This window comes from Stenella coeruleoalba (assembly GCF_951394435.1).
Source record: "Stenella coeruleoalba genome assembly, chromosome: 2".
In the NCBI taxonomy this organism is placed as follows: domain Eukaryota; kingdom Metazoa; phylum Chordata; class Mammalia; order Artiodactyla; family Delphinidae; genus Stenella; species Stenella coeruleoalba.
Window position 1 is genome coordinate 176,168,872 of NC_137147.1, and position 23,001 is coordinate 176,191,872.

General features: G+C 39.6%; 2 protein-coding genes across 9 annotated transcripts in view; one reads left to right on the forward strand and one right to left on the reverse strand.

Annotated features, from left to right (window-relative positions):
• The window catches only part of LOC307180909 (uncharacterized protein), a 310,399-nt gene that overhangs the window by 242,819 nt on the left and 44,579 nt on the right, over nucleotides 1–23,001 (forward strand). The window contains exon 10 of one of the 6 annotated variants that reach the window (XM_079911502.1): nucleotides 11,778–12,386. The exons of the other annotated variants lie outside the window; for them this stretch is intronic. The gene's annotated coding sequence lies outside the window, so the exon portion shown is untranslated. Of the gene's footprint in view, nucleotides 1–11,777; nucleotides 12,387–23,001 lie in introns of those variants that run through there. 6 annotated transcript variants of the gene reach the window in all.
• ITGA8 (integrin subunit alpha 8) overlaps nucleotides 1–23,001 on the reverse strand; it is a 181,591-nt gene that overhangs the window by 125,399 nt on the left and 33,191 nt on the right. For 2 of the 3 annotated variants that reach the window (XM_079911466.1, XM_079911465.1), the window contains exons 5-11: nucleotides 21,272–21,333; nucleotides 19,394–19,439; nucleotides 16,484–16,609; nucleotides 15,509–15,553; nucleotides 13,032–13,075; nucleotides 11,280–11,336; nucleotides 7,703–7,755 (exon numbers count right to left, since the gene is read on the reverse strand). In XM_079911466.1, coding sequence (XP_079767592.1) covers nucleotides 7,703–7,755; nucleotides 11,280–11,336; nucleotides 13,032–13,075; nucleotides 15,509–15,553; nucleotides 16,484–16,609; nucleotides 19,394–19,439; nucleotides 21,272–21,333 — 433 coding nt within the window. The remainder of the gene's footprint in view (nucleotides 1–7,702; nucleotides 7,756–11,279; nucleotides 11,337–13,031; nucleotides 13,076–15,508; nucleotides 15,554–16,483; nucleotides 16,610–19,393; nucleotides 19,440–21,271; nucleotides 21,334–23,001) is intronic. The other variant, XM_079911467.1, reaches the window with a different exon arrangement.

Consider the following 23,001-nt stretch of genomic DNA (forward strand, 5'->3'; position numbering starts at 1 on the left):
ATACAATTGGTCCCTGAGGGACATGATGGGACTGACACGTTACCTCACTATGTTTCTCACTGCCAACAGTGTGGAGCTCTAGAAATGCAAGGACCTATGCTTGTGAAAGATTAGCACATCCATGGGATCTTTGGATTCTTGGACTATTGTGACAACGTTGATTTATTTTCGTAGAAATAGATTTCCCTAGATATTTAAGTGTAAGCCTTCTAAAATGCTCTAAACGCCAAAAAAGGAGAAAGACATTTGTTCTTAATTTATAATTGTGTTCTCATAAAGCTGAGAGACAATAACTGTCTTGGATTCAATTGATTCAATGTGCCTTGTGCAATATTTTGCATTTAGTGTCAATAATATTTTATGTTAGCAGTACCACTTAAGAGTCACAATATATATTATTGTCTAGGCTGGTGTTTTTAAATCTTGATTTGCAACTCATTAGTGGATTGTGAAATCAATTTAATGGGTCTTGACAAGCAATTATAAAAATGAAATAGAATACAATAGAAAATATGAGTCAATGCATTACACATACTAAGAATGAATACTGTTCCGTGAAACCTTTTGTTTCAGTTGTGTGTACGTAGTGGGTTGCAATGTTAAATGTATTTCTGATTACGATCCCACAGGGCCAAAAACTCATTGAAAGACCATTGCGGTAGGCCATGCGTGCTATTAGACTATTTCAAAATTTACTTGTCATATCCTTTTTTAGAATATACCCAATTCAAGTTTAAAGTTTTAAAAATATTTATTAGTAAAGACGTTCTTTACTGAGCTTCCGAAAAAGTAGTTGTGTAACAGACTGGGTGCCATTCTAAGAATATATAATATATATAAAGTATATTTTATACATATACATGTAATCTCAAGAAAGAATAATGGTGAATCAATATTTATGGTGAGGTTTTCACTAAAAACCATCTTTTCTGTTTGTGTCATGTTGGTAGTTTGGATGAGATCTAAGTTATTATGTAAAGGCATTTTATAAAAGGAGGATATACACACTAAATTTCATCTTATCTGAAATGTCCAATATTTGAGCAGAGTTTTCTTTACATCTCTATGTAGCATTCACACAGGTTTTATTTTTGTCTCTTTTTTATGTCTAAAAAAGTATTATGTCCACTCTAATAATACAGTGCAAGGTGCAGGTTCTCATTCTTTCACATGTTCTTTGAGACACAACATTATAAATATTTCCCTGAGGAGCAAAGCATAAATATAGTGATAAACAGAGAGGGGGGATGAGGGAACCCATCAGTGAGAATATTCATTATGAAGAATCTGAATTCAAGTTTTCTGCAGCCAAATGGTGTTTAATATGTTGATTTAACATATAAAGTTCTCCGTTTCTTCTTTTTTCACAATAGTCCATAGTGCATGCTAATGCCTGTGACTGATTCGCAGAATGTAGTTATTAAGAGAATGCAGGTTAGGAGGCTGTATACTAGAATTCATATCTAATCCATATAATTGTTTTATGATAGGTGAGAACAAATACAGCTTATCATTTATGTTACAGAAATCAATTTAATTTGCAATTTCTTTATGTTTTAATTTTCTAGATTTTCTACTTAATTGAATCATAATGATTTCTCTTCTATGAGAGAACCCACTTGGAGTAAATCTAGCACCAAAACACAGTTACTCAAAGCTGCTTCCTTTCAAATAAATTTTCTCTAAAATGCTCTCAAGTTAACTAACTGCTAAGACTCTAAATTTAGTTCCTTTTGGACCCGCAGAGGCTAAAACAATCCAATGGATTAAACTGTAATTCTTTGAATTTCTGAAATAGTATGAATATATTGTTTCAAAAAGCCATAAGAAAATAAAAAAACAGACTTGCTTGTTTAGGTTCAAGAGGAAAATACTATCTCCCTTTGCTGTTAAATTTGTCCAGAAATTCCTAACAGAGTTTACATTGAAAGATTTTGTAGTTCTGGCTATCTTAAGATAACTGAAGTTAAGTTCACCAGCTTGTTTATGTTTTACAAAATAGTCACAGGCTTGACAAGATCAACCACCAACCAGCAAGCACGTTAACTGTTTGGTCTAAACTTTTGCAGTCCACTCGTAACACCTGGAGATTTTTTTAAATAAAATATTGGAGAAATCCCCACCAGTTTATTTATTTGGTCACATTACTTAACGACACTGTCTTTTTTTGTTTTCCCTGATGGTGGGTTTTGGAGCATTTGTAGGGATTTCGCTTTTGTTGCACAGTGGATAGAGAGGATGACATACACTGTGAAAGAAACTTCACTAGGTAGTCTCACGTACAACAGTACTTAGTTCTCTCTCGGATGGAGAGAGGGAAGTCTGGTTCAATTCCACAAAATGTGAGTCCTAACTTCTGAACAGTGAATGATCAACTAGATGAGTGATGCTCTCAATCCTATTCCGAGTCACTGTACAACATCCACTCAGGTCCAAAACTTGAAAGATTCAGGCTATTAAAAAAAAAAAAAAGGCTACTGGAAAATTAGAAATTGGTTAAAGAAAGGGAATTAAATCTCAATTCTATTATGAAACTCTGCTGATTAATGCTCATTTATAATTCCTTAATCACTGATAAATGCTGGGAAAGTAGAAAGGGCTTTGTGAATTTTTTAAAAATTGGAGTTATAGACTCTCTAAAATTATTTATGAGGTAAACTAATGACTTGGTCAAATGCAGCAGCCTAGTATGGCTACTTTGAATATAATCAAACAAACTGATTTTTCTTATATGCCATGATGCTGAAAACCATTCATAACTGAATTTTTTATCAGTCAGTTGTTTTTAGCATCATCAAAGACAATCTTAAAGTTCTTTGGGTGAAAATAACTGAAATTATGGTTTTCTATTTTTATAAAGTGGAAGTATGAGCTTGTTTATGAGAATAATGGAAATTAATAAAATGCACACTTAATAAACAGATTCTTATCAACGAGCAAAACAGAGTAAAAACTTAAACACATGTATATGCTATTCTTCTACCCCAACCCTTATTTAAGGTCATTGAAATCCATGTGTATTCTATATGTGTATGTATATGTATATCTGTATACATGTTATAGACAATATCTGTATGTTTTTACATGAATATGAATATAGATAGGTCTACATGTGCATATATATGTGGAATCTGTAAAGTGCAATTCAAGTAGAGTGGTGCTTACCACGGGTGGAGAGATTGGGGAAATGGGGAGATATTAGTCAAAAAGTACAAAGTTGCAGCTGTGTAGGATGTATAAGTTCTAGAGGTCCAGTGTACAGCATAGTGGCTATAGTTAATAATACTATATTGTATACTGGAAATTTGCTAAAAGCGTAGGTCTTAGGTGCTCTTACTATATAGACAGCCCCCCCCACACACACGGTAACTATGTGATGGATGGACCACCCAGTTGGCTGATACAGATGAATCACATAGATGGAGACGTTAATTAGATTGAATGCAGTCATCATCTCACTACGTATATGTATATCAAAACATGTTGTCCACCTTAAATATACATAGTTTTTAATTTTAAAACTATTTTACAGGTTATTATTGGATTTCTTCAGTGACAAGTATACTAACTTCTCTGTTTCCCAATTTTTAAAAGTAAATGAGAGGCATGTCAGTCATTGTACTCACTTACTAGATTAAAAATTCTGAATTCTTACAGATTTTAAACCCTTGAAGACTGCAATTATATATATGGTTTCCTACTAGGTATTTTATAGAGCTTAGTAAAGAGTTCTCTGTATATAAGTGAACAAAAAATTTATAAGGTAAGTCAGCAAAAGTTCTGTGAACGAATCAAGACCTTCCCCTACTTAGTGTGTGCTCTTGGGCAAGTCACTTAACTTTTGTGTCTCGGTTTCCTCATTGGTGAATTTTAGGTAGTTTCATTGGATTGTAGTACAGATTGTCCTGTGCTATTAGACTTATTACACGTAAAGGTACTTTGAGAGAAATAAAAACACTGTCTGCTAATCATTCATGATAAAGATAAAATGTGATTGCTTAATAGCGTGTTAAGTTCTTCAGTTGTTTCAATGGAGAATCGAGATTTCTGCATTCCAAACTGCTAACCACCTGAGGTTTATATCCAGGAAAACTTTATTTGACATAGAGCTTTGTGTTTGCTGCAAATCCCATTCTAGCCTTAGGGTCCCTGGTAGAAATCTTGTCAGAAACTGAGAATGACAAAAGCATTCTTTCTCAGAACAAGGCCACACGTGTCCTGGCGTGGAGCCATCACAGGAGCTTAGGAAAAGTCACTGACACTGCATGATCTACTGCCTCTGTTTCCTCGTTCTGCTAAGATTGCTGAGGGATTACAGGTTTATGTCTCTGCCCTGATGGCTTGTTTTGTGCCTGCCCTGGGGATGAATATCCACTCCAGGAGGTGAGGACATGGGCTGTCACAGTAATTAGTGGTTTTCAGGCCCCCCGTCCTGGGATCAAGTATAAACCTAGAAACACAAGATGCCATGTTTTCCCTATTTGTGTCTATCTGAAAGCCAACAATATCAAGTGATTGTTCTAGAAAAACAGGTGCTGCAAAAATGATGGCAAGTTATATATGCATTATTGTAATCTCAGACTTCACGTGAGTTCTCTATCTTTATTTGGGATGCAATGTTCTCAATGGCTTCCAGAGCACACTCATTGATTATGGGAACATGAGTGTACGTTGCATCTAAGTAATTAGAGCAGCAAACAATATACAGACTGAGAATCTATAGGTACTTTTTTCTTTAAGAATGACAATATTAAGATAATAGATGTATTTTTCAATGCAGTCTAAAGAATTCAGAATATACTACCCAATAAAAAGAAATGATGTGCATAGCAATTTTTAAGAACATCAAGAAAGAACAAATCATTACTGGAAAATTCCTATGTTTGAAACCAATGAGGTCCTTTTTCCACAAGTTTTCTTTTCTTTTTCTTAATGTGGCAAAAAAAAAAAAAAAGTCCTATAAACGTTGTCACAAAACTTTAGACTAGAATGAATGTGTTTTCAGGAAGGTCGTGGTGCCCTGCAGGGCATATTGTGACACTGGGGGGGAAGCTGAAAGGATTGAAAAGGGAGTGAACTACAGAACGAAACACACTGGGTGATCTGTGCCCTAAAAAATGCTGCCTGGCTCCCAGGAGAGAAGCCCTCATGCGTGTCGTGTTGTTATCTGTTGAAGGAAATGTGTCTAACTTATCCCAAGGGTCAGTGTCGGACTTTTTGTTTTCACTAAAGAATGGGCTTCCTGTATCTGGACAGTACGCCATGTTTTGGACCTCAGGTTCTTCCTCCACCATTTTCTTTCTAAATGACTAAAAGGCTCTGATAACAGATACAGTCCATCCAGGTTGCTCACTTTGAGTGGTGGTCCTAATTGTTACTTCCTTTCCACAATTCAGACAGCTGAAGATTAAAGCAACTTCATTTTCAGTTATCTGCAGGATAAGATCTTATCCAGGATAAGATTTCATTCACAGATCTTATCCAGGATAAGATTTGCGTTCTTCAAAATAGACCCAGAGTGCAACCAGTTCTACTCTTCCTACCACTGCTCTGGTCCAAGCCACTGTCCTGCCTCGCCTGGCTTATGGCAATGGGCTCCCAGAAGGCCTCACTCCATGGAGACCCAATGAACAGAGCATGGCTGCTAAAACCAAAGTGGGTGCAGGCCAGTCCCTTGCTTAGACTCCTCCAGGGGTTTTCAAGATGATGTGTCCTTCTTGGAAACAGACTCATTCTATCCATGGCAGAGTCCATGTGGTGCTGTGTAAAGCGGCTCACAGACTTTCTCTCCAAGCCTCTTTGATGTTCCTTGACTATGCCAGCAGCTCCCCGCTCCGCTGGGAATTTGGACACTCTTCCCCATATAGTGTTTTGCTCCCTCACCTAACCTAACACCCAGGCCTTCCCTGTTTACCTGAATAAAAATTGCATCCCTCCCAATTTTTTTCTATCCCCGTTCTGTTTTTTTTTTTTTAAGTTTCATTAATAGGCTTTATTTTTTAGAGCAGTTTTAGGTTCAAAGCAAAATTGCACAGAAAGTACAGACAGTTCCTGTATACCCCCTGCCACAAGCAAGGCCTCCCCGACTGTGAACATCCTGCACCAGGTGGTACATTTGTTACAACTGATGAACCTACATGGACATATCATCATCACCCAAAGTCCACAGATTACATTAGGGTTCCCTCTTGCTGGTGTACGTTCTGTGGGTTTAGAAAGATGTATAATGACATGAATCCACCCTTGCAGTATCATACAGAGTACTTTCACTGCCCTGCAAAGCCTCTGTGCTCCACCTACTTCATCCCTCTTTCCACCATTAACACCCGGCAACCACTGATCTTTTGACTGTCTCCATAGTTTTGTCTTTTCCAGAATGTCATCTAGTGGATTCATATAGTATGAAGCTTCTTCATACTGGCTTCTTTCACTTAGTAATAGCATTTAAGGTTCTTCTATGTCTTTCCATGGCCTGATAGCTCATTTCTTTTTAGCACTGAATAATATTCCATTGTCTGGATGGGCCGCAGAATACTTACAATTTACCTACTAAAGGACATCTTGATTGCTTCCGGCCCTCTGTTTTTGTTTTTTTCCTGCGTAGTGCTCATCACCATCTAACATAATCTTTATTTGACTTATTTATTTTTTTATCTGTAGCTCCCACCCGAACTACCGTATAACCTTTATGAGGGGGCGGGTTTCGGTTTTGTTCTCTGCTGTATCCCAGCACCTAGAACAGTGCTAGTGTGTAGAAGATGCTCAAGAAATATATGTTGAATGAAAGAATAATAAGCTATTTTCCAAAAGGTACAAAAGTTAGCAAATTTATCTCCAATCATACGGTACCGCATAATAAATAAGGTTCATTTCTAGCTATGTAGAGGTCATAGCTAATGTCTACCCATGACGTAGCCCAGATAAGGGAACATAGTTCACATTTTTCAGATATTTGCTTCTTACCGAAATGTGAGCTCCGTGAAAGCAGAGACCTATTCTTCCTTAATCACTGCTACATTCTGGGCACCCAAGAACAATGCCTGACATATGGTAGGTGCTCCAACAATATTTATTGGATGAATAATCAGTTCATCTCAATTTTTTGGTTTTCTTATTTAATCATTTGTCTTATCTGTCAGTTAGGTGCTTTTCGTGGATCAGAGAGTTGCTTAATAACAATTTTCTTTGAAGTAATAACTTAAATACAACCACAGTTTATCATGCTGTTTGATCCAAGCTCAACTATAATTTACTGCCATAAACTGAAAAAAATAATATTATTATTTCATCTTCTGCATGGGAGTCACTAGTATGTTGGTTAAAGCACTGTCAGGAGAAAAAATATTTATGTGCAAATGTTTTATGAATATCATGTGCTAAAGGGTGAAGGCAGAGGAGCAGATTCTTCAATGGCTATGGAAGTCAAATGGCCAAGGACTACTTAGTTCATAAAATCAAAGATAAAACTAAGTAAAATAGTCCTGTCTTAGAAGTGGCAGATGTGGTAAAGACATAAGAAAGGATGATAGAGAATTTTTTAGTAGATGTATCCTTTTGCCCTGGACTAAAAAAAAAAGTTAAAACAAGAGAGCCTCGATCTTGTTGAGGAAGTATGGAAGGATCTATTTCATGAAGGAAAAAATATAACATCTTTAAGGACGAATATAATATCTGGTGAGTGAGGAAGTTCTTATAAACTTACCCATCATTGTTAACATCTGATACTGCAATTGTATATCCAAAGTAAGATGCCATCTGCAAAGGAAAACCATAAGATGATATATTTTGTGCTCAAAAAGTCATTTTTATAGTCATCTCTCAATTTTCCCTGAAAGATTAGCCACATTGCAGCACATTTTTGCCTTTAAATTCATAGACCCTTGGACATGGACAGAGTCTTAGAGTCATTTAGTTTAACCCCTGACCTAATGCATAATGTCCCTCACAACACCCATGACATCTCCTCGGACATCCTCTGGAGATGTTCAACAATAAGCCCATTCAATTTGTAGATACAACTATTAGAATACTTTTTGCTAAAATTGGTCCTCCTGTAACATCTGGTCCTTAATGCTCCTACCTAGTTCTGCAATCTTGAATGTCACAGAATAAATCTAATTCCATTTCCATGTGAAATCTCCTATGGAAATGTTTTAGGTTGGCTTCCCATCTTTCTTAGGGATACAACATGGGATACCAAAGAAAAGATGATACCCCATGAACACACTGACAGGAGAAGATAAGTAGGATGGACACCCTCTGCTTTGAACTCTTTATATCACTGAAGCATAAAAAGGTTTTAATTTGAGGGTAAACCACGTCTCTGTATCAATTCATATTGAGTTTATCGTCTGCTGAGGTTTCTAAGTCTTTTCTGAGTGTAACCAGTGTGCCTAATCTCTCTACATTCTAGCTCTTATATTTTTGTTTTCAACCTATGTTTTCAAGGTTTATAATCTCTTCAGATTTGGCCAATAGTTTTAGCTTGCCAAGATTTTTCAGTTCCGTATTCTGCCATCCAATGCTTTAGCTCAGCGGTCCCCAACATTTTTGGCACCAGGGACTGGTCTCGTGGAAGACAGTTTTTCCACCGACCAGGTTGCGGGGGGGGGCGGGAATTGTTTCGGGATGATTCAAGCACGTTACATTTATTGTGCACTTTATTTCTATTATTATTACATTGCAATATATAATATATTGCAATGTAATAATATATAACTCACCATAATGCAGAATCAGTGGGAGCCCTGAGCTTGTTTTCACCTGCCACTCACTGATAGGGTTTTGATATGAGTCTGCAAGCAATTGATTCACTGTGGTCTGGGTGCAGTCAAACCTCTCTGCTACTGATGATCTGTATCTGCAGCCCCTCCCCAGAGCTAGCATCACCACCTCAGCTCCCCCTCAGATCATCAGGCATTAGATTCTCATAAGGAGCGCACAACCTAGATCCCTCACATGCGCGGTTCACAGTGGGGTTCACACTCCTATGAGCATCTAATGCCACTGCTGATCTGACAGGAGGTGGAGCTCAGGCGGTACTGAGAGCGATGGGGAGCGGCTGCAAATACAGATGAAGCTTCGCTCGCTCACCCGCTGCTCACCTGCTCTGCAGCCTGGTTCCTAACAGGCCACAGACCAGTACCAGTCCGTGGCCCAGGGGTTGGGGACCCCTGATTTAGCCAATTTAGCTTCCTATCACCTACAAATTTAATCAGCCTACAGTCCCCTGGAAAGTGTGCTCCACAGAAGGCAGAGAGTTCCATCTGTGTTGTTCATTCTTCTCTCTGCCCTGTCTGACCAGTGTTTAGCTCAGAGTAGGTGCCAGGTGCTAGATACTCTTTGCAGAGGAAAAAAATAGATGAGTTACCAAGTGTAACACAATTATTCAATTCTCCCACCTTTTTTGTCTATTCCAAACATATACAGTTGCCGTAGACTGATTGTTTATGCCTCCCCTCCTCCAAATTCAAATATTGAAACCTAACTCCTTATATAATGGTATTAGGAAGTGGGGCCTTCAGGAGGTGATTAGGTCACGAAGGGTTGAGCCTGCATGAATGGGATTAGTGCCCTTAGAGAAGAGACCCCAGAGGGCTCTCTAGCCCTCCTTCCACCAGGTGAGGACACAGCAAGAAGACGGCTGTGAACAGGAGGCAGGCTCTCAGCAGATACCAAATCTGCCTACCCCTTGATCTTAGATTCCAGAACTGTGAGAAATAAATGTGTGTTGCTTTAGCCACCCAGTCTATGGTATCTTTATTATAGTAGTCCATGGGCTGAGACATGGGTGCCAGTGCAAAGTACTCTTTGCAGAGGAGATGAATGCCTCATTTAACTGCCTCATGCAATAACTCAGTTCTCCCACCTCGTTTCTCTATTCCAAACACATACGGTGAAATTCTTATTCCTGGGTGGCATTGTGTGGTCTTCACTCAGAGGAATTTCATCACTTATGTATTAAGTTCTGAGGTTCAAGATTGCAGAACTAGGTGGTATTGAAGATGAGAAGTTACAGAAAGGCCAAATTTAACAATGTTTAAAGAGCTTTGAATGATAAAAATGAAATGAAAAGACAAAGGAGAAGTCTTGCCAGATTTCCATTAAACCATTAATTGTCACCACTTGGGAATCATGGTTCAAAAATTTATAAATCCACCCAACTTCACTATCATCACAGCCTTATATCTCTATATTTACCACAAGAGTACCATGAGGGACATTGTTAAATGCTTTGTTGAAAATTGCACAGTAACGGACAGACTAAAGCCCCAATTTGGGGGAGGAAATGTCAAAAATGCTCTGTGTTCTTTAAAAAACTCTATTTGCTTGACAAATATATGATTCCGAATTTCTGTGTGTAGCTAAGAGTTGAGCATTTCAGGATCTTAAACCTGGATCCTCCTGGGATCCCGTGGGCCAAGATGTAACTTGGCTGGAGTCAAGTGTGAGGCTTGCTAGAAGCTCCTTACCCTGGGTTGGTGGTTAGGAAAGGAAACTGGTTGACCAGAGAAATGAATTCAACTCACGATTGGCTCCCTTAGACGGGAGTATCACATTCATCCTTTAAAGAAATGTGACAGATTTCAACAGGTCAAAAACCCAGGAAACCCAGGGTAGTGAATGAAGTGTGACCTCAGGCCGTGTTACGTCAGGAGGATGACAGCAGCCTGTTTGCAGGCAACTGACCCATTGATAATAAGACCCCAGCCAGTGACAGTGGGTACGGGGCCATACCTACCCCCTGGGGGGAAGGGACCAGAACCAGAGAGCTTATCTTCCATATAATGTTGGGATTGGGGAGGGTTCCAGTCACTGTGAGGACAGGAAGGCAGAGCCCAGACCCACTGACTGACCAACATGTGAAACCTACAAGAAGCCTGTGTCTTCTCGGGGGGAAGGCGGGTACTCAGAACTCATCACCGCGCACACCACATAAGGACCGCAACATAACAGGATTGCTCTCGGATTTCAGCAGTTAGTGGCTTTTGGGCTTTTAGGGAGCATATTCTGCCTTTACATCCCTTATCATTTTCTGAAATCATCGTGGGCATTTACTTGTTTCTTAATTGTCACCCCCCATCAGCCTCCCCCGGACTGTTGCATGAGAGCTGGGATCTTGTCTGTCTGCTACTTGGTTACACTCCCAGTGCTCAGAAGAGTTTCCAGCACATAGTAGGTGCTCGGTAAATATTTATTTTATGAATGAATAAATAACATATTACAGTATACTGTTAGTGCAGAGTGACATTCATTATTTGATTCTAAAATGTCTTCACCTGTTCACCAGTGAAATTCTGAATAAAGGTCATATCTGTAGAGTTAATGATTGAAACCTGAAATCATAGAAATTAGATAGGTTACATCATTTGGCATAGAATTGGAGCAATTTTTAAAAAGTTTAACTTAAATCATTTTAAAATTTTTGTGAGGAGTCATAAATGGTTAGCTGTATATGTAAAAAATAAAATAAAATAAAATAAGCCCAAAAGAACGATCTTTAAAAAATCCAACTGAACTTTTTGTTTATGGTGAAATCTGGGATCCTTTCAGACAAAATGCATGCTTACTAATCTGATGTAGAGAAATATGAATTCAGGAACACTGAGAGCACCTAATCTGATAGTCAGTTAATTGATCTAATCAAAAATTTAATCTAAGTTTCACTTCTGTGCATTTGCTGTTATGAGAAATTGATGACTATGGTTCTCTGCAAAAAAATGAAATTTTAAAGTATTATCCATGTAGCAAAAATATTCCTTTTAAATTCTATCCAGACAGGGCTTCCCTGGTGGCGCAGTGGTTGAGAGTCCGCCTGCCGATGCAGGGGACGCGGGTTCGTGCCCCGGTCCGCGAAGATCCCACATGCCGCGGAGCGGCTGGGCCCGTGAACCATGGCTGCTGGGCCTGCGCGTCCGGAGCCTGTGCTCCCCGGCGGGAGAGGCCACAACAGTGAGAGGCCCGCGTACAAAAAAAAAAAAAAAAAATTCTATCCAGACAACCTAAAATCTATAGATATTATAAGTTTACCAGACTTAAACATTATTTAAAATATGTTTTTCCTTTCATAAGGTCGATTTATTTTCCTTTCCTATTTTTATGGTAACTAGTTGTAATGGGTTTGAATAGTATCCCTCCAAAACTCATGTCTATCCCGAACTTCAGAAGGTGACCTTTATTTGGAAATAGGGTCTCTGTAGATGAAATAAGTAAAGTTAAGGATCTTGAAATGAAATCATCCTGGATTTAGGGTGCGCCCTATGTCCAATGACTGGTGTCCTTATAAGAGGAGGAGAGGACACACATAGACACAGATGGAAGAAGGCCATATGGAGACCAGAGCAGAGATTCAGGTGAAGCTCCCACATGCCGAGGAAAGGCAGGGCCACCTGAAGTTGGCAGAGGCGGGAAGAATCCACCCCTACATGCATGGGAGGGATGTGACCATGCCGATCACACCTTGATTTCAGCCTTCTGGCCTCTTGAACTGAGACAGAATAAAGTTATGTTGTTATAAGCCACCCAGTTTGGGGTCATTTGTTATGACAGCCCTTGCAAACTAATACACTAGTGAAATAACAATTGACCTTATTATGTCCACCGTATGGGACATATTAAAATGCTGATCACATCAACAATGGGATCCTCTGCAACTATTCCCAGATTATGCACACGCATAGGGCTAGGCTAGCTTCATGGGCACGTGACCCGTGCAGTCAGTCCCAAAGGGTCCCACATGCAGACGAGCCCTCCCCACCCTTTGGATAGCCCAGCTGTCACTGTCCTGAAATTCTTAACCATTTTGAACAAGGGGCTAGGCATTTTCACTTTACACTGGGTCCCACAGACTATGGAGTTGATCCTGCACCCAGATCAGAAAAGAATCTAACCTCCCTGTTTGTAAGCAAACAAGCGTGGATCAGTAGTGCTCACTATTAAAGGGCATTTAAAAAGATTTGAAAACTGTATGCAGCAAAATGTTTCTTTGCGTATGTAGAGAATGTAGCGTGTAACGCCTTCTTAGTACTCACGCATCCAAAATTCTGTGCTCCTCTGGGAACCCCAGCAACCAATTCTGTGATGGAAATAGTCATTTACAAAGTGAGTGGCATAGTACACTGTAAAGCTATACAACAAATCAGCTAAAGAGGGTGCCTCTTAAATGAGTAACTATCGTGGGTCCTGTAGAGAGATGGAGGTTTGAAGCCACAGTTTTGCACTGGCTTTTGCTTCTGCTACAGATGAAAGAAAACAGAAGACCCAAAGTCGTACTTTGAGATTTACCTGTCTCCATCACATTCTCCATGTGTTTCTGCCTCCAGAACATAAGCCTGGCTTCTCAGATCTGTGTGTGATTTGTCAGTTAAACCTCGTACTCTGATTTCTCCGGTTTTCACTGTCTTTCGTACTAGGCTTTTGTACTAGTGTACAAAGTAACAGCTCCTGTCCCACTAATGTGTTCAAACAATTTCAGTTACCCAAGGAAAAGCCACATACCATAAATGATTGAGTCTTGCCCCCTGGAACAGAATTATAGGACAACCTGGCAGCCAAGGGTACGCGAGGAAGGGAAGCTTCAATAATAGAGGTAGAAAAAGCAACTCTGGTGAAAAGCGGGGAGCATATTCCAATGCACAGTGATATGGTTCTAGATTCAGGAAACAGTGGTTTCAGTCCTTGGGTCTGCCATAAACCCGGGATCAATCACTGAAACTGATTTTTTCCAGTCACCTACAATAGATGGGAGTTGGAACTGCCTGATTATCAAAGTTCTTTCCAGCTCTCATTTCTATAAATCTAAACTATCCTTTGATTCATTGGGGTCAACATTTTAGTTTAATTTAAAGAAAGGGGGCCTGGAAAAGAGTCCCCTTCCATTCAAATTTCCCTTCACCCAAACCTGGTCCTAAAGGTATAGCACAAATTCTAGCATTAATTCTATCTGATGTAATAAACTCTAGCAGAATTGGACGCTCATGCTGTTGGAGCGTTAATCATCAGAGAAGATCCATTTGGGCCTAGATGTTGGACTTCTCAGTAGTAAATTTACTCTAATTCAATCAACATATAAATGTTCATTGCGAACATAGGATACAGCACGGAGCAATGACACAATTCCCTGCTCTCATGGAGCTTGAGCTGGAGGGAGCAGTCAATTTGAAAAGTAGAGTCAAATGTCATGTTAGAAGGGGATGAGTATAGCGCAGAAAAACTAAGCAGTAAAATGGTACTGGGAGTGCTGGAATTGGGAGGCGGAAGGAATTATGATTTATTGGGGTGGTCAGGGAAGGTCTTGGCAAGAAGATGACATGTTACCAAAGCCTGAAGAAAGTGAAGGAGTAAATATTATGGAGATCTAGGAGAAGTATGTTCTAGTCAGAAGGAATAGCATGTGCAAAGGTCCTGAGGTAGAAGTGTGTCTGGAGTATTCAGAGAACAGCAGGGAGGGCAGGGTGGCTGGAGTGGTTGGAAGGAGTCAGGGGTAAAGGACTGGGAGCTGAGGTCAGAGTAAATAGGGGCCTCATAAACAGAGTCTTTTAGGTCATTGTGAAGACTTGGATTTTAGACAGAATGAGTTGGGCAGTCACTGGGACAAGAAGTTACACCACGTGACTTCTCTTCCTCAAGGACCACGTTGGCTGCTGGATCTAGGGAAGACCACAGGAGGGCCAAGATGAAAGCAAAGAGGATCAGTTAGGAGGCTATTGCCACAGTGCTGATGGGCACTTGGATCAGAGCGGAGGCTGCGGAGGAGGTGAAAAGTAGGCAGATCCTGGCTGTCTTTTGAGTTTAGTTAGCAGGATTTGCTCGTGGATTAGATATGGATGGGGTGTGAGAGAAAGAGCACAGTCCAAGGCTGTTGCAAGGTTTTTTGCTTGAGCAGCTCGGAGGATGGCATTGCCATTTACTGAGATGGAGCTGATGGAGGGTAGAGCATGTTTAAGTGGAAAGATCAGGAGTTCAGGTATAAGCTTATTAAGTTTGGAAGAGCCGTTCAAATAGAGATGTTGAGTGTTGAGTAGATTGTAGACCTTACACCGCATTCCAGCTTCCTGGACACAGGTATGGACGTTTACTAGGGGCACCTAAAAACAGACACAGGTAGAACAGAGCTGACTGATTTCGGGATCAGGCTTGCCAAACAGGAAAGACTAAGGGGATTATACCAAGTGAGATACCTGGCAACCACGGCTTCTCATTTCCCACAAACATTCAGAATTTGGTTTAAAAAAAAAAAGTCAGACGTCACACTAGTAACTTTGGGGCCTGCAGCCTCATAATGGCTATAACACAAAGGAGTTATTAAATGTAGGGCTGATTAGAAGTTTCAGAATTGTTTAAAAATCACAGTCCTAAAAGAGCTTTTTAGGTCACTGCACTTTTCCCCGTGTTTTATATTGGGCTGGCCCAAAAGTTCGTTCAAGTTTTCTGTAACATCGCATGGAAAAACGTGAACGAATGTTTTGGCCAATCCAACAGAGGGCTTCATTTCAACAATGTTTCTCACCTTGCTGAGAGTCCCCAGTAAATTCCCCAGCAGCAACTGAATATCCTGTTTTAAAGCAAGAAACAAGCGAATCACACGTTTGAAGCCTTTACAAATGATCTGTATCTAGAAATATGAAGGCACTACCATAGTAGTACCTTGTGCAGAAACGCCAACAAATCCTATTGCATAGAAGTTTAGGGTTCTACAAAGAGAAAAATTAATCAAACCAGGATTTATACTAAATCTTGGAAGCATACTAGATCTGCTTCTTCTGAGCCTGGCAACACCTTCGGATTCTGAGGCCCCTTTTAGAAGTAGGAAGGCTTCATTGCCCACCTCGACGTGTGAATGGTGGCTGCTGCATTTAAGAGTTGCTGACTCATCATCATCAGACATACTTACTCTGAGAGTATCTCTTGTGCTCAGGTTCTGCAATTTCTGATCACCTACAAGGCCTACTTCCCAATACCTTTAATGATGATTTCCCACAAACTTCACTTGGCTCTAAAGTGAGACGAGGTGATAAAAGATAACTACAGTTTTTAGAAGTTCATCAAGGAATCAAAATGCCGATACGATACCAAAGGTGGCAAACGATAGTGATGAAATGGCATTGTGTGGTTTGCACGTAATAAATTTTGAGAACATTCTAGCAACTGGAAAGTCTCTTGCTCTTTTTAGAAACTGGAAACGGTCATCATCATGTTGCCCAGGTAGTACTTGGCATCCTTACTAATACATAGTATCTACGACTGGTAAAATATTTTATTTGCAAGAGATTGTCACGGAGCCTATAAAACAGCTATGAAACTATGGAGACTACATATAATGGCTGAATCAAAAGAAAAGAAAGTTAAGAGTCCACTCGAAGCTAGTAAGAGAAGAAAATTTGCAAAAGGTGCCAAATATTATAAGTGAGGAATAAAATTTGCTTCCACATTTAACATGCTTGTCTTTTGAGAAACCGCAAATGTCTTGAGCAATGCATCTCACCAAGGTAACTGTCATCGTAGGAAGCAGGAGCCACTTCTGTCTGCTTTTCTCCAGCCAATTTTCTCAGGATATCCTTGAATGAGTAGTTTGCAATGATATCTGCAATACTGGCAGTGATCACCTGACCTGTGTTCAAACAAACGAATAGATTAGCTGAATGAACATGAGAGACGGGTCCTCTCCGCCACAGACGCAGGGTGTCTGAACAACACACACGCCCTTGAAAATGGTCATGAGGATGCCTGCATTTTCGACAGTGAATTTTCCTGCCTGGCTCTAGAACTGCAGGCTAAGTTTGCTGACAGCTGGTTAGAGCTTTCCATTCTGATAGAAGAACCAAAGATGAACTATGTAATTGTTTTCATACAACATTTATTTTTTTCTGTTGTTTAAATTAAGGTGTAGTTGGTTTATAATATCATGTTAGTTTCAGGCACACAGCATAGTGATTCAGTATTTTTATAGATTATACTCCATAACAGGATAGCCATGGATCCAAAAGATGGCCAGCAATGTTCCGCTACAACTTTTATGCATTCCTATATTTATTATGGAAATCTAAGGAAAAAGTGTGATCTCATGCTCTTTGGGAGAAAACTGGAGGAATGCTTTCAAGAGACTAAAATTTAATATTAATTTTAAAGCCAAACTATTCCTTGGGAATTCCCACATTCCCACAGTCCTTCTGTCTGAAGTTCCAAAAGAATAAAACTGCTAAATCAGGCCGTAAATATCTCCGAGTGACCTTGCCTGAAATGACTGTTCTTATATTAAGACAATCGTATCTACACATGAGTTTCTGAACAACGTCTGTAGAATTTGCCAGTTTTCTCTGGGTTAAAGCTAAATATCCCCTTCCCTGCTCCCACAGACACGCTGCCTTTGCTTATTTCCTTTAGTTCTTCTATAAATATTATAATCTTAAGACTGACTGAGTAAAATTTTCAATTATCTATCTCAGACAAATGCTCTCTATCCCCTTGACATATCTAATTGTCAGCATATCATCTGTATCAGACATTTTTTTTCAACGTAAGGAAAGAATTATGTGAAATTAATCAACTGCATTAGAACAAAATCTTTTTAAACACATCACTTTTATTTTATACCCATCCTCTGCATAAAATATATTGTTTTCCAGTTTGCAAAATAATGTTTAAAGACTGAAAGGTTAATTGTTTGATGTTCCTAGTTGTATATGTATGAATTAAGCTTGACAGTAATTTCATGTAAAATTTTATCATAAATCCATCTCGCCTGTATCTTTCCCGTTGGCCTTTTAAACATGATCAGGTCTCCTCCATTAAAAAAAAAAAAAAACCAAAAAACTTCACTCAACTATTCATCTCTCTCATGTTCTTTTCTATCCTTATTCTAAACTTTACAGCCAAAATTAAGTCTGTATTCTCTGTAATCTCTCTTTAGGCATCCCATTCACATCCACGGCAGCTTTGGTTATCACCACTATGCTAGTTTTTATTTTAGCCTAGATATCCTCTCTGAGTTTAAGCCCATACATCTAAATCCTTATGTGAAAAGTCTTGGACATCTCAAACATGTTCATACTCAACATAACCAAAAGTAAACTCATCATCTTCCTTCCCCAATCCACTCCAAACCCGTTCTCTTCCGGCTTTCTCCATTTCAGGGACTGGGACCCACCTAAAACCATTCAGTTACAAAAGTCAGAAACATATCCTTGGCATCCTCCCTATTCACCCACATACATCCAAACCGTCATCCAAGCTGTTTGTTCCGCCTCTGAAGTATCTCTCAAATTCCACCCCTTTCTCAGTCTGTACTGTGACCACTCAGAAGCCAACATCTTCATCTGAACCTTACAGCTGGTTTACCTTATAGACTTAAAACTAGCTTATAACCTTAGAACTCGTTTGCTGATACTGCACTTTGGCCAACTCCCGATCCATTTTCCACACTGAAGCCAGCGTGATCTTTGTGTAACACACACCCGACCATAGCATCCCATGCTTCAAATTCTCCAGTGGTTTCCCATTATTCTCAGAACAAACAACACATTCTTATTCTACCTCAGGCAATCCATTTAAACTCCAACCATCGGGGATTTCTCATTGTTTTGGAGATAAAGACAAAACTGCTTACCTGGGGCTGCAAGCCCTGCAGGGAGGGTGGGACCCCTCCATCCCACTCAGCAGCTCTTAACTCTAGTCCCCTGATTTCCCTCCATTCTCAACTCGCTGGGCTCCTTTATGCCCTAGAACATTTTCACACAACCCTTCCTCTCTGCGCCTGGTTACCTCCTACTCGGGGTTCAGGGCTCAGTTCAGGGTTGCTGCTTCCAAATTCGTTGACCTTAAGGTTGATGCCGGCTTATGTAACACCTTTTTTAAGAATTAGAGGAAGTCATCCCCCCTGGGCAGATGCCATCATGCACCTGGGTTCAGGGCTCCCTAAGCAATGCCCAGGTTGTAATTTCGTCTAGTCAGCCAGTGTTCAGAGGACAAAACATACCTGCATGGGGCCACCCTGGAGAAGCCTCCTATGCTCTCATGGCCCCGTCTTGACATACCTTCCTAGTGAGTATCATGCCTCGAGTTTCTTAAGTACTCGTGTGAGTATTCGATTAATGCCTGCATCTTTCCCCAGATGCTAACCTCTGCGGGTTACTCATTATTGTACCCTCAGCATCTAGCACAAAGCCGGGCATGGTCTCAATAAGCATTTGATGAATGAAGGATTTAAGTTGCAACAGTATTTTAAAATATCATTTATATCACAAAGTACAAACTGAAATGATGCTTCCTTCATTGGAGAAACTACCAATATGGAGATAAATTAACATAATAAAAAGTCAACACTTGATGTTACTTCTGTTTCATCTCCCTGTTGGAAACAACCCGTGGGCATTTCTTCTCTGCTAACAGGACCTACCTTGCCAATAAAAACTGCCGGGGCCTCCAACTATCAGGTCTCCGTTCTACAAAACAGAAACGGCAACAACAATTGGAAAAGAAAAACAGTTTCTTTTTTTTTAAGGGTGAGAAATCATTGTTCATAAGCATTGCTCTAACAATTATACATAAAAAGTAATTTTTAAAAGAGGCCCTTACATCTGAGTCATGCAGGTCATTTTCTTTCCTTTTATTCCTTTCAATTATTTAGTGTGTTATATCAAATAATTTTAATTAGATTCAATTAGGTAAGTAAAATTCTCTCCCCTGAGAATATATAAATTCAGTTTTTTGGCACTGCCTCAGGTAAGCAAAATATGTACATCTTCCATGCTGTGCAATTTAGTAGACACGGTCTTTTGAACCTTAGCAATAAAAAGAAAATTTGATTTCTGTTTATTTTAAGGCCACAGTAATGCCTGGTTTTTTTTTTTTTTTCTATACATCTGCAAACATACCCCTTTCCAGGAGAGGGAGTGACAACTCCAGACTAGAAAATAAAAACTTTCCTTTCAACTTAGAGCCCCACCTTCCTTATCCTGCATCCTTAACTTTTAGTGGGGGGTAGGGGGGAGAAAAAGAGTAAAATTTCAGACACTGATGAAATTTACAGTATTTGCAAAACCATGGAAGCTTTGCCGCCCGCATTCTTATTAAATATCTGTTTTTAATTTGTGAAAGGATAACGTGAAATTAACATTAACACTAATGTGAACTCTAATCAGTCAATTACACCTGAGAAAAACGCAGATTCTTGTGATCTTTTTAGAAGCACATTTCTTTACTGAGTTTTTGAGATTTTCATTTAAAAACGAAGCAAGGGGCTTCCCTGGTGGCGCAGTGGTTGAGAGTCCGCCTGCCGATGCAGGGGACACGGGTTCGTGCCCCGGTCCGGGAAGATCCCACATGCCACGGAGCGGCTAGGCCCGTGAGCCATGGCCGCTGAGCCTGCGCGTCCAGAGCCTGTGCTCCGCAACGGGAGAGGCCACAACAGTGAGAGGCCCGCGTACCGCAAAAAAGGAAGAAAAAGCAAAAATGAAGCAAGACTGTTGCTTTTCAGCCTGTGTATTTCTTTTTTTTTTTCTCATATAACCATTTTTAATACATAACAAGCAAAGGAAGCAGAGGAGATTATCAAAGGGCATTAAACACTTCTCTAAATGCATTACAGAATGTTTTTCAAATCCAGTTCCTTAAACAACTCTCTTCTCTGTGTAGCAAGCAGGTTTCACTGTTTTAACCATTATTCCATGTGTCTTTATTTTTTATTTTATTTTATTTTTTTAACATCTTTATTGGAGTATAATTGCTTTACAATGGTGTGTTAGTTCCTGCTTTATAACAAAGTGAATCAGTTATACATATACATATGTCCCCATATCTCTCCCCTCTTGGATCTCCCTCCCTCCCACCCTCCCTATCCCACCCCTCTAGGTGGTCACAAAGCCCCAAGCTGATCTCCCTGTGCTATGCGGCTGCTTCCCACTAGCTATCTGTTTTACATTTGGTAGTGTATATATGTCCATGCCTCTCTCTCGCTTTGTCCCAGCTTACCCTTCCCCCTCCCCGTATCCTCAAGTCCATTCTCTAGTAGGTATGCATCTTTATTCCCATCTTGCCCCTAGGTTCTTCATGATTTCTTTACTATTTAATAAATTGCCGTATGTATAGATTACTTTATTAAAAATAAAGAGCAAACAAAAAAATTTAAAGTTGCCAAAACAGGCCAGGTATATACCTAAAGGTTCTTTTGTTGATGGTGGTTATTGGGGGTGGAAGTGGGAATGAGAGGCAGGGGGTAAAAAAAAATCAAACAGATAAAATAAATTTTAGAAGCTATAAGATCAAAAGAATTTACCTTATAAAAGTCCAGACTAAATCCTGCTTGGCAGTAACCCTGACCTTCAGGATCAGCATTGCCTGGAATGATGAAAAGATACAAACGTTATAACATCATTATCCCCGAGATATATTTTAATAACCAGTTCAGGATACACTGTTGTTTTATCTATAGACTTCTAAATTTAAAATGATCAATATGTGTTCTATATTTATTTTTAAATTTATTCCAAGTAATTTCTTAAATACATTGCAATCTGTTTTCTTGTCCCAAATGGCACTGCGATTCACAGTAAGAGCAATAGGAATAACGTTCCTTGGACTTACGATACTGGGTTTTATAACTCATGTTTATTTGAAGAAATAAAACCTCCATCTCCCAACTATGTTCCAAGTTCCCCAACTGGCAATAATGTGTTTCTGCGGTGCCCACGTGTTCTGAGTAAAGCAATGCCTTGAGAAAGAGAGAGCTAAATTTAGTCACCTGGGTGGACACTTTCTGCTGGGGTCACCGATAAGAGTTTCAATTTCCTGATCTCTCACCGGAAATTAACTTCAAATTCTTCTATTATCATTACGTAAATTAGGACCTGGCATTTCTGATCACACTGCATCTCACAGGGACTCTAGTGTTCACAAAAGAGAAAACTCTCTAGAAATGGCTTATTTTATACTCTCTGCAATGTAATTCACTAGCTGAATGTCCAATAGGACTTTTTTATAATACAGTTTTTTGGTTTTTTTTTTTTTGCGGTACACGGGCCTCTCACTGTTGTGGCCTCTCCCGTTGCGGAGCACAGGCTCCAGACGTGCAGGCTCAGTGGCCATGGCTCACGGGCCCAGCCGCTCCGCGGCATGTGGGATCTTCCCGGACCGGGGCACGAACCCGCGTCCCCTGCATCGGCAGGTGGACTCCCAACCACTGCGCCACCAGGGAAGCCCTGTAATACAGTTTTTTAAACCATAAGCAGGTCAACCTGTGGATTCCCAGGATATTAGGATCCTGGGACATTAGGATGAGGAATGTACTACTTGTCACTTGTACTTTAAAAGAGTATCACTCCTAAAGTGCTTAAATTAAAACCAAAATATAGTTCAGTAGAGGGAATCTCAGTCATTATACAGTTAGATGCAAACATGTAAATAATTACTCCTTTCTTATCAAGGATACTCCTGAATGGAAACTAAAATAAGAGGGCAGGAAAGGAAAAGCACATCATCCCAGGAAAAATTTATAGGCTGGACATGTGCCTGTTCCAGAAGCTTTTTGAAATGGATCAGGCCTTTCCAGCTTTTCCTAGAATGCCTTCTGTTTTTTCTTTTCTTTGGCTAGTACTTAGCTAATTTTAGCACTGTCATCGGCCATTCTTTCCAGATGTTCCCTTTATATTTTAAAATACTTTTCTACTTCATATACTGTATTTTTTTGATGATCTGTTTTTAATTCAAATGTCGATGCTTTGTGTGTGTTTTTTTTCAGCTAAGTTTTTTTTTTTACAGCTTTAGTGAGGTATACTTAATATACCAAAAAAATGCACATCTTACTGTGTATGTTTTGATGAGTTTAGACATATGCCTCATACCATGATACCACCACCACGATCATGGGAATAAACATATTCATCACCTCCAAAAGATTTCTTGTGTTCCCCACCCTCAATCAAATTTGCTTTTTTGTTTGTTTTTTTGTGGTGAAAACACTTAACATGAGATCTACCCTCTTAACAAATGTTTAGTGCACAGTACCTT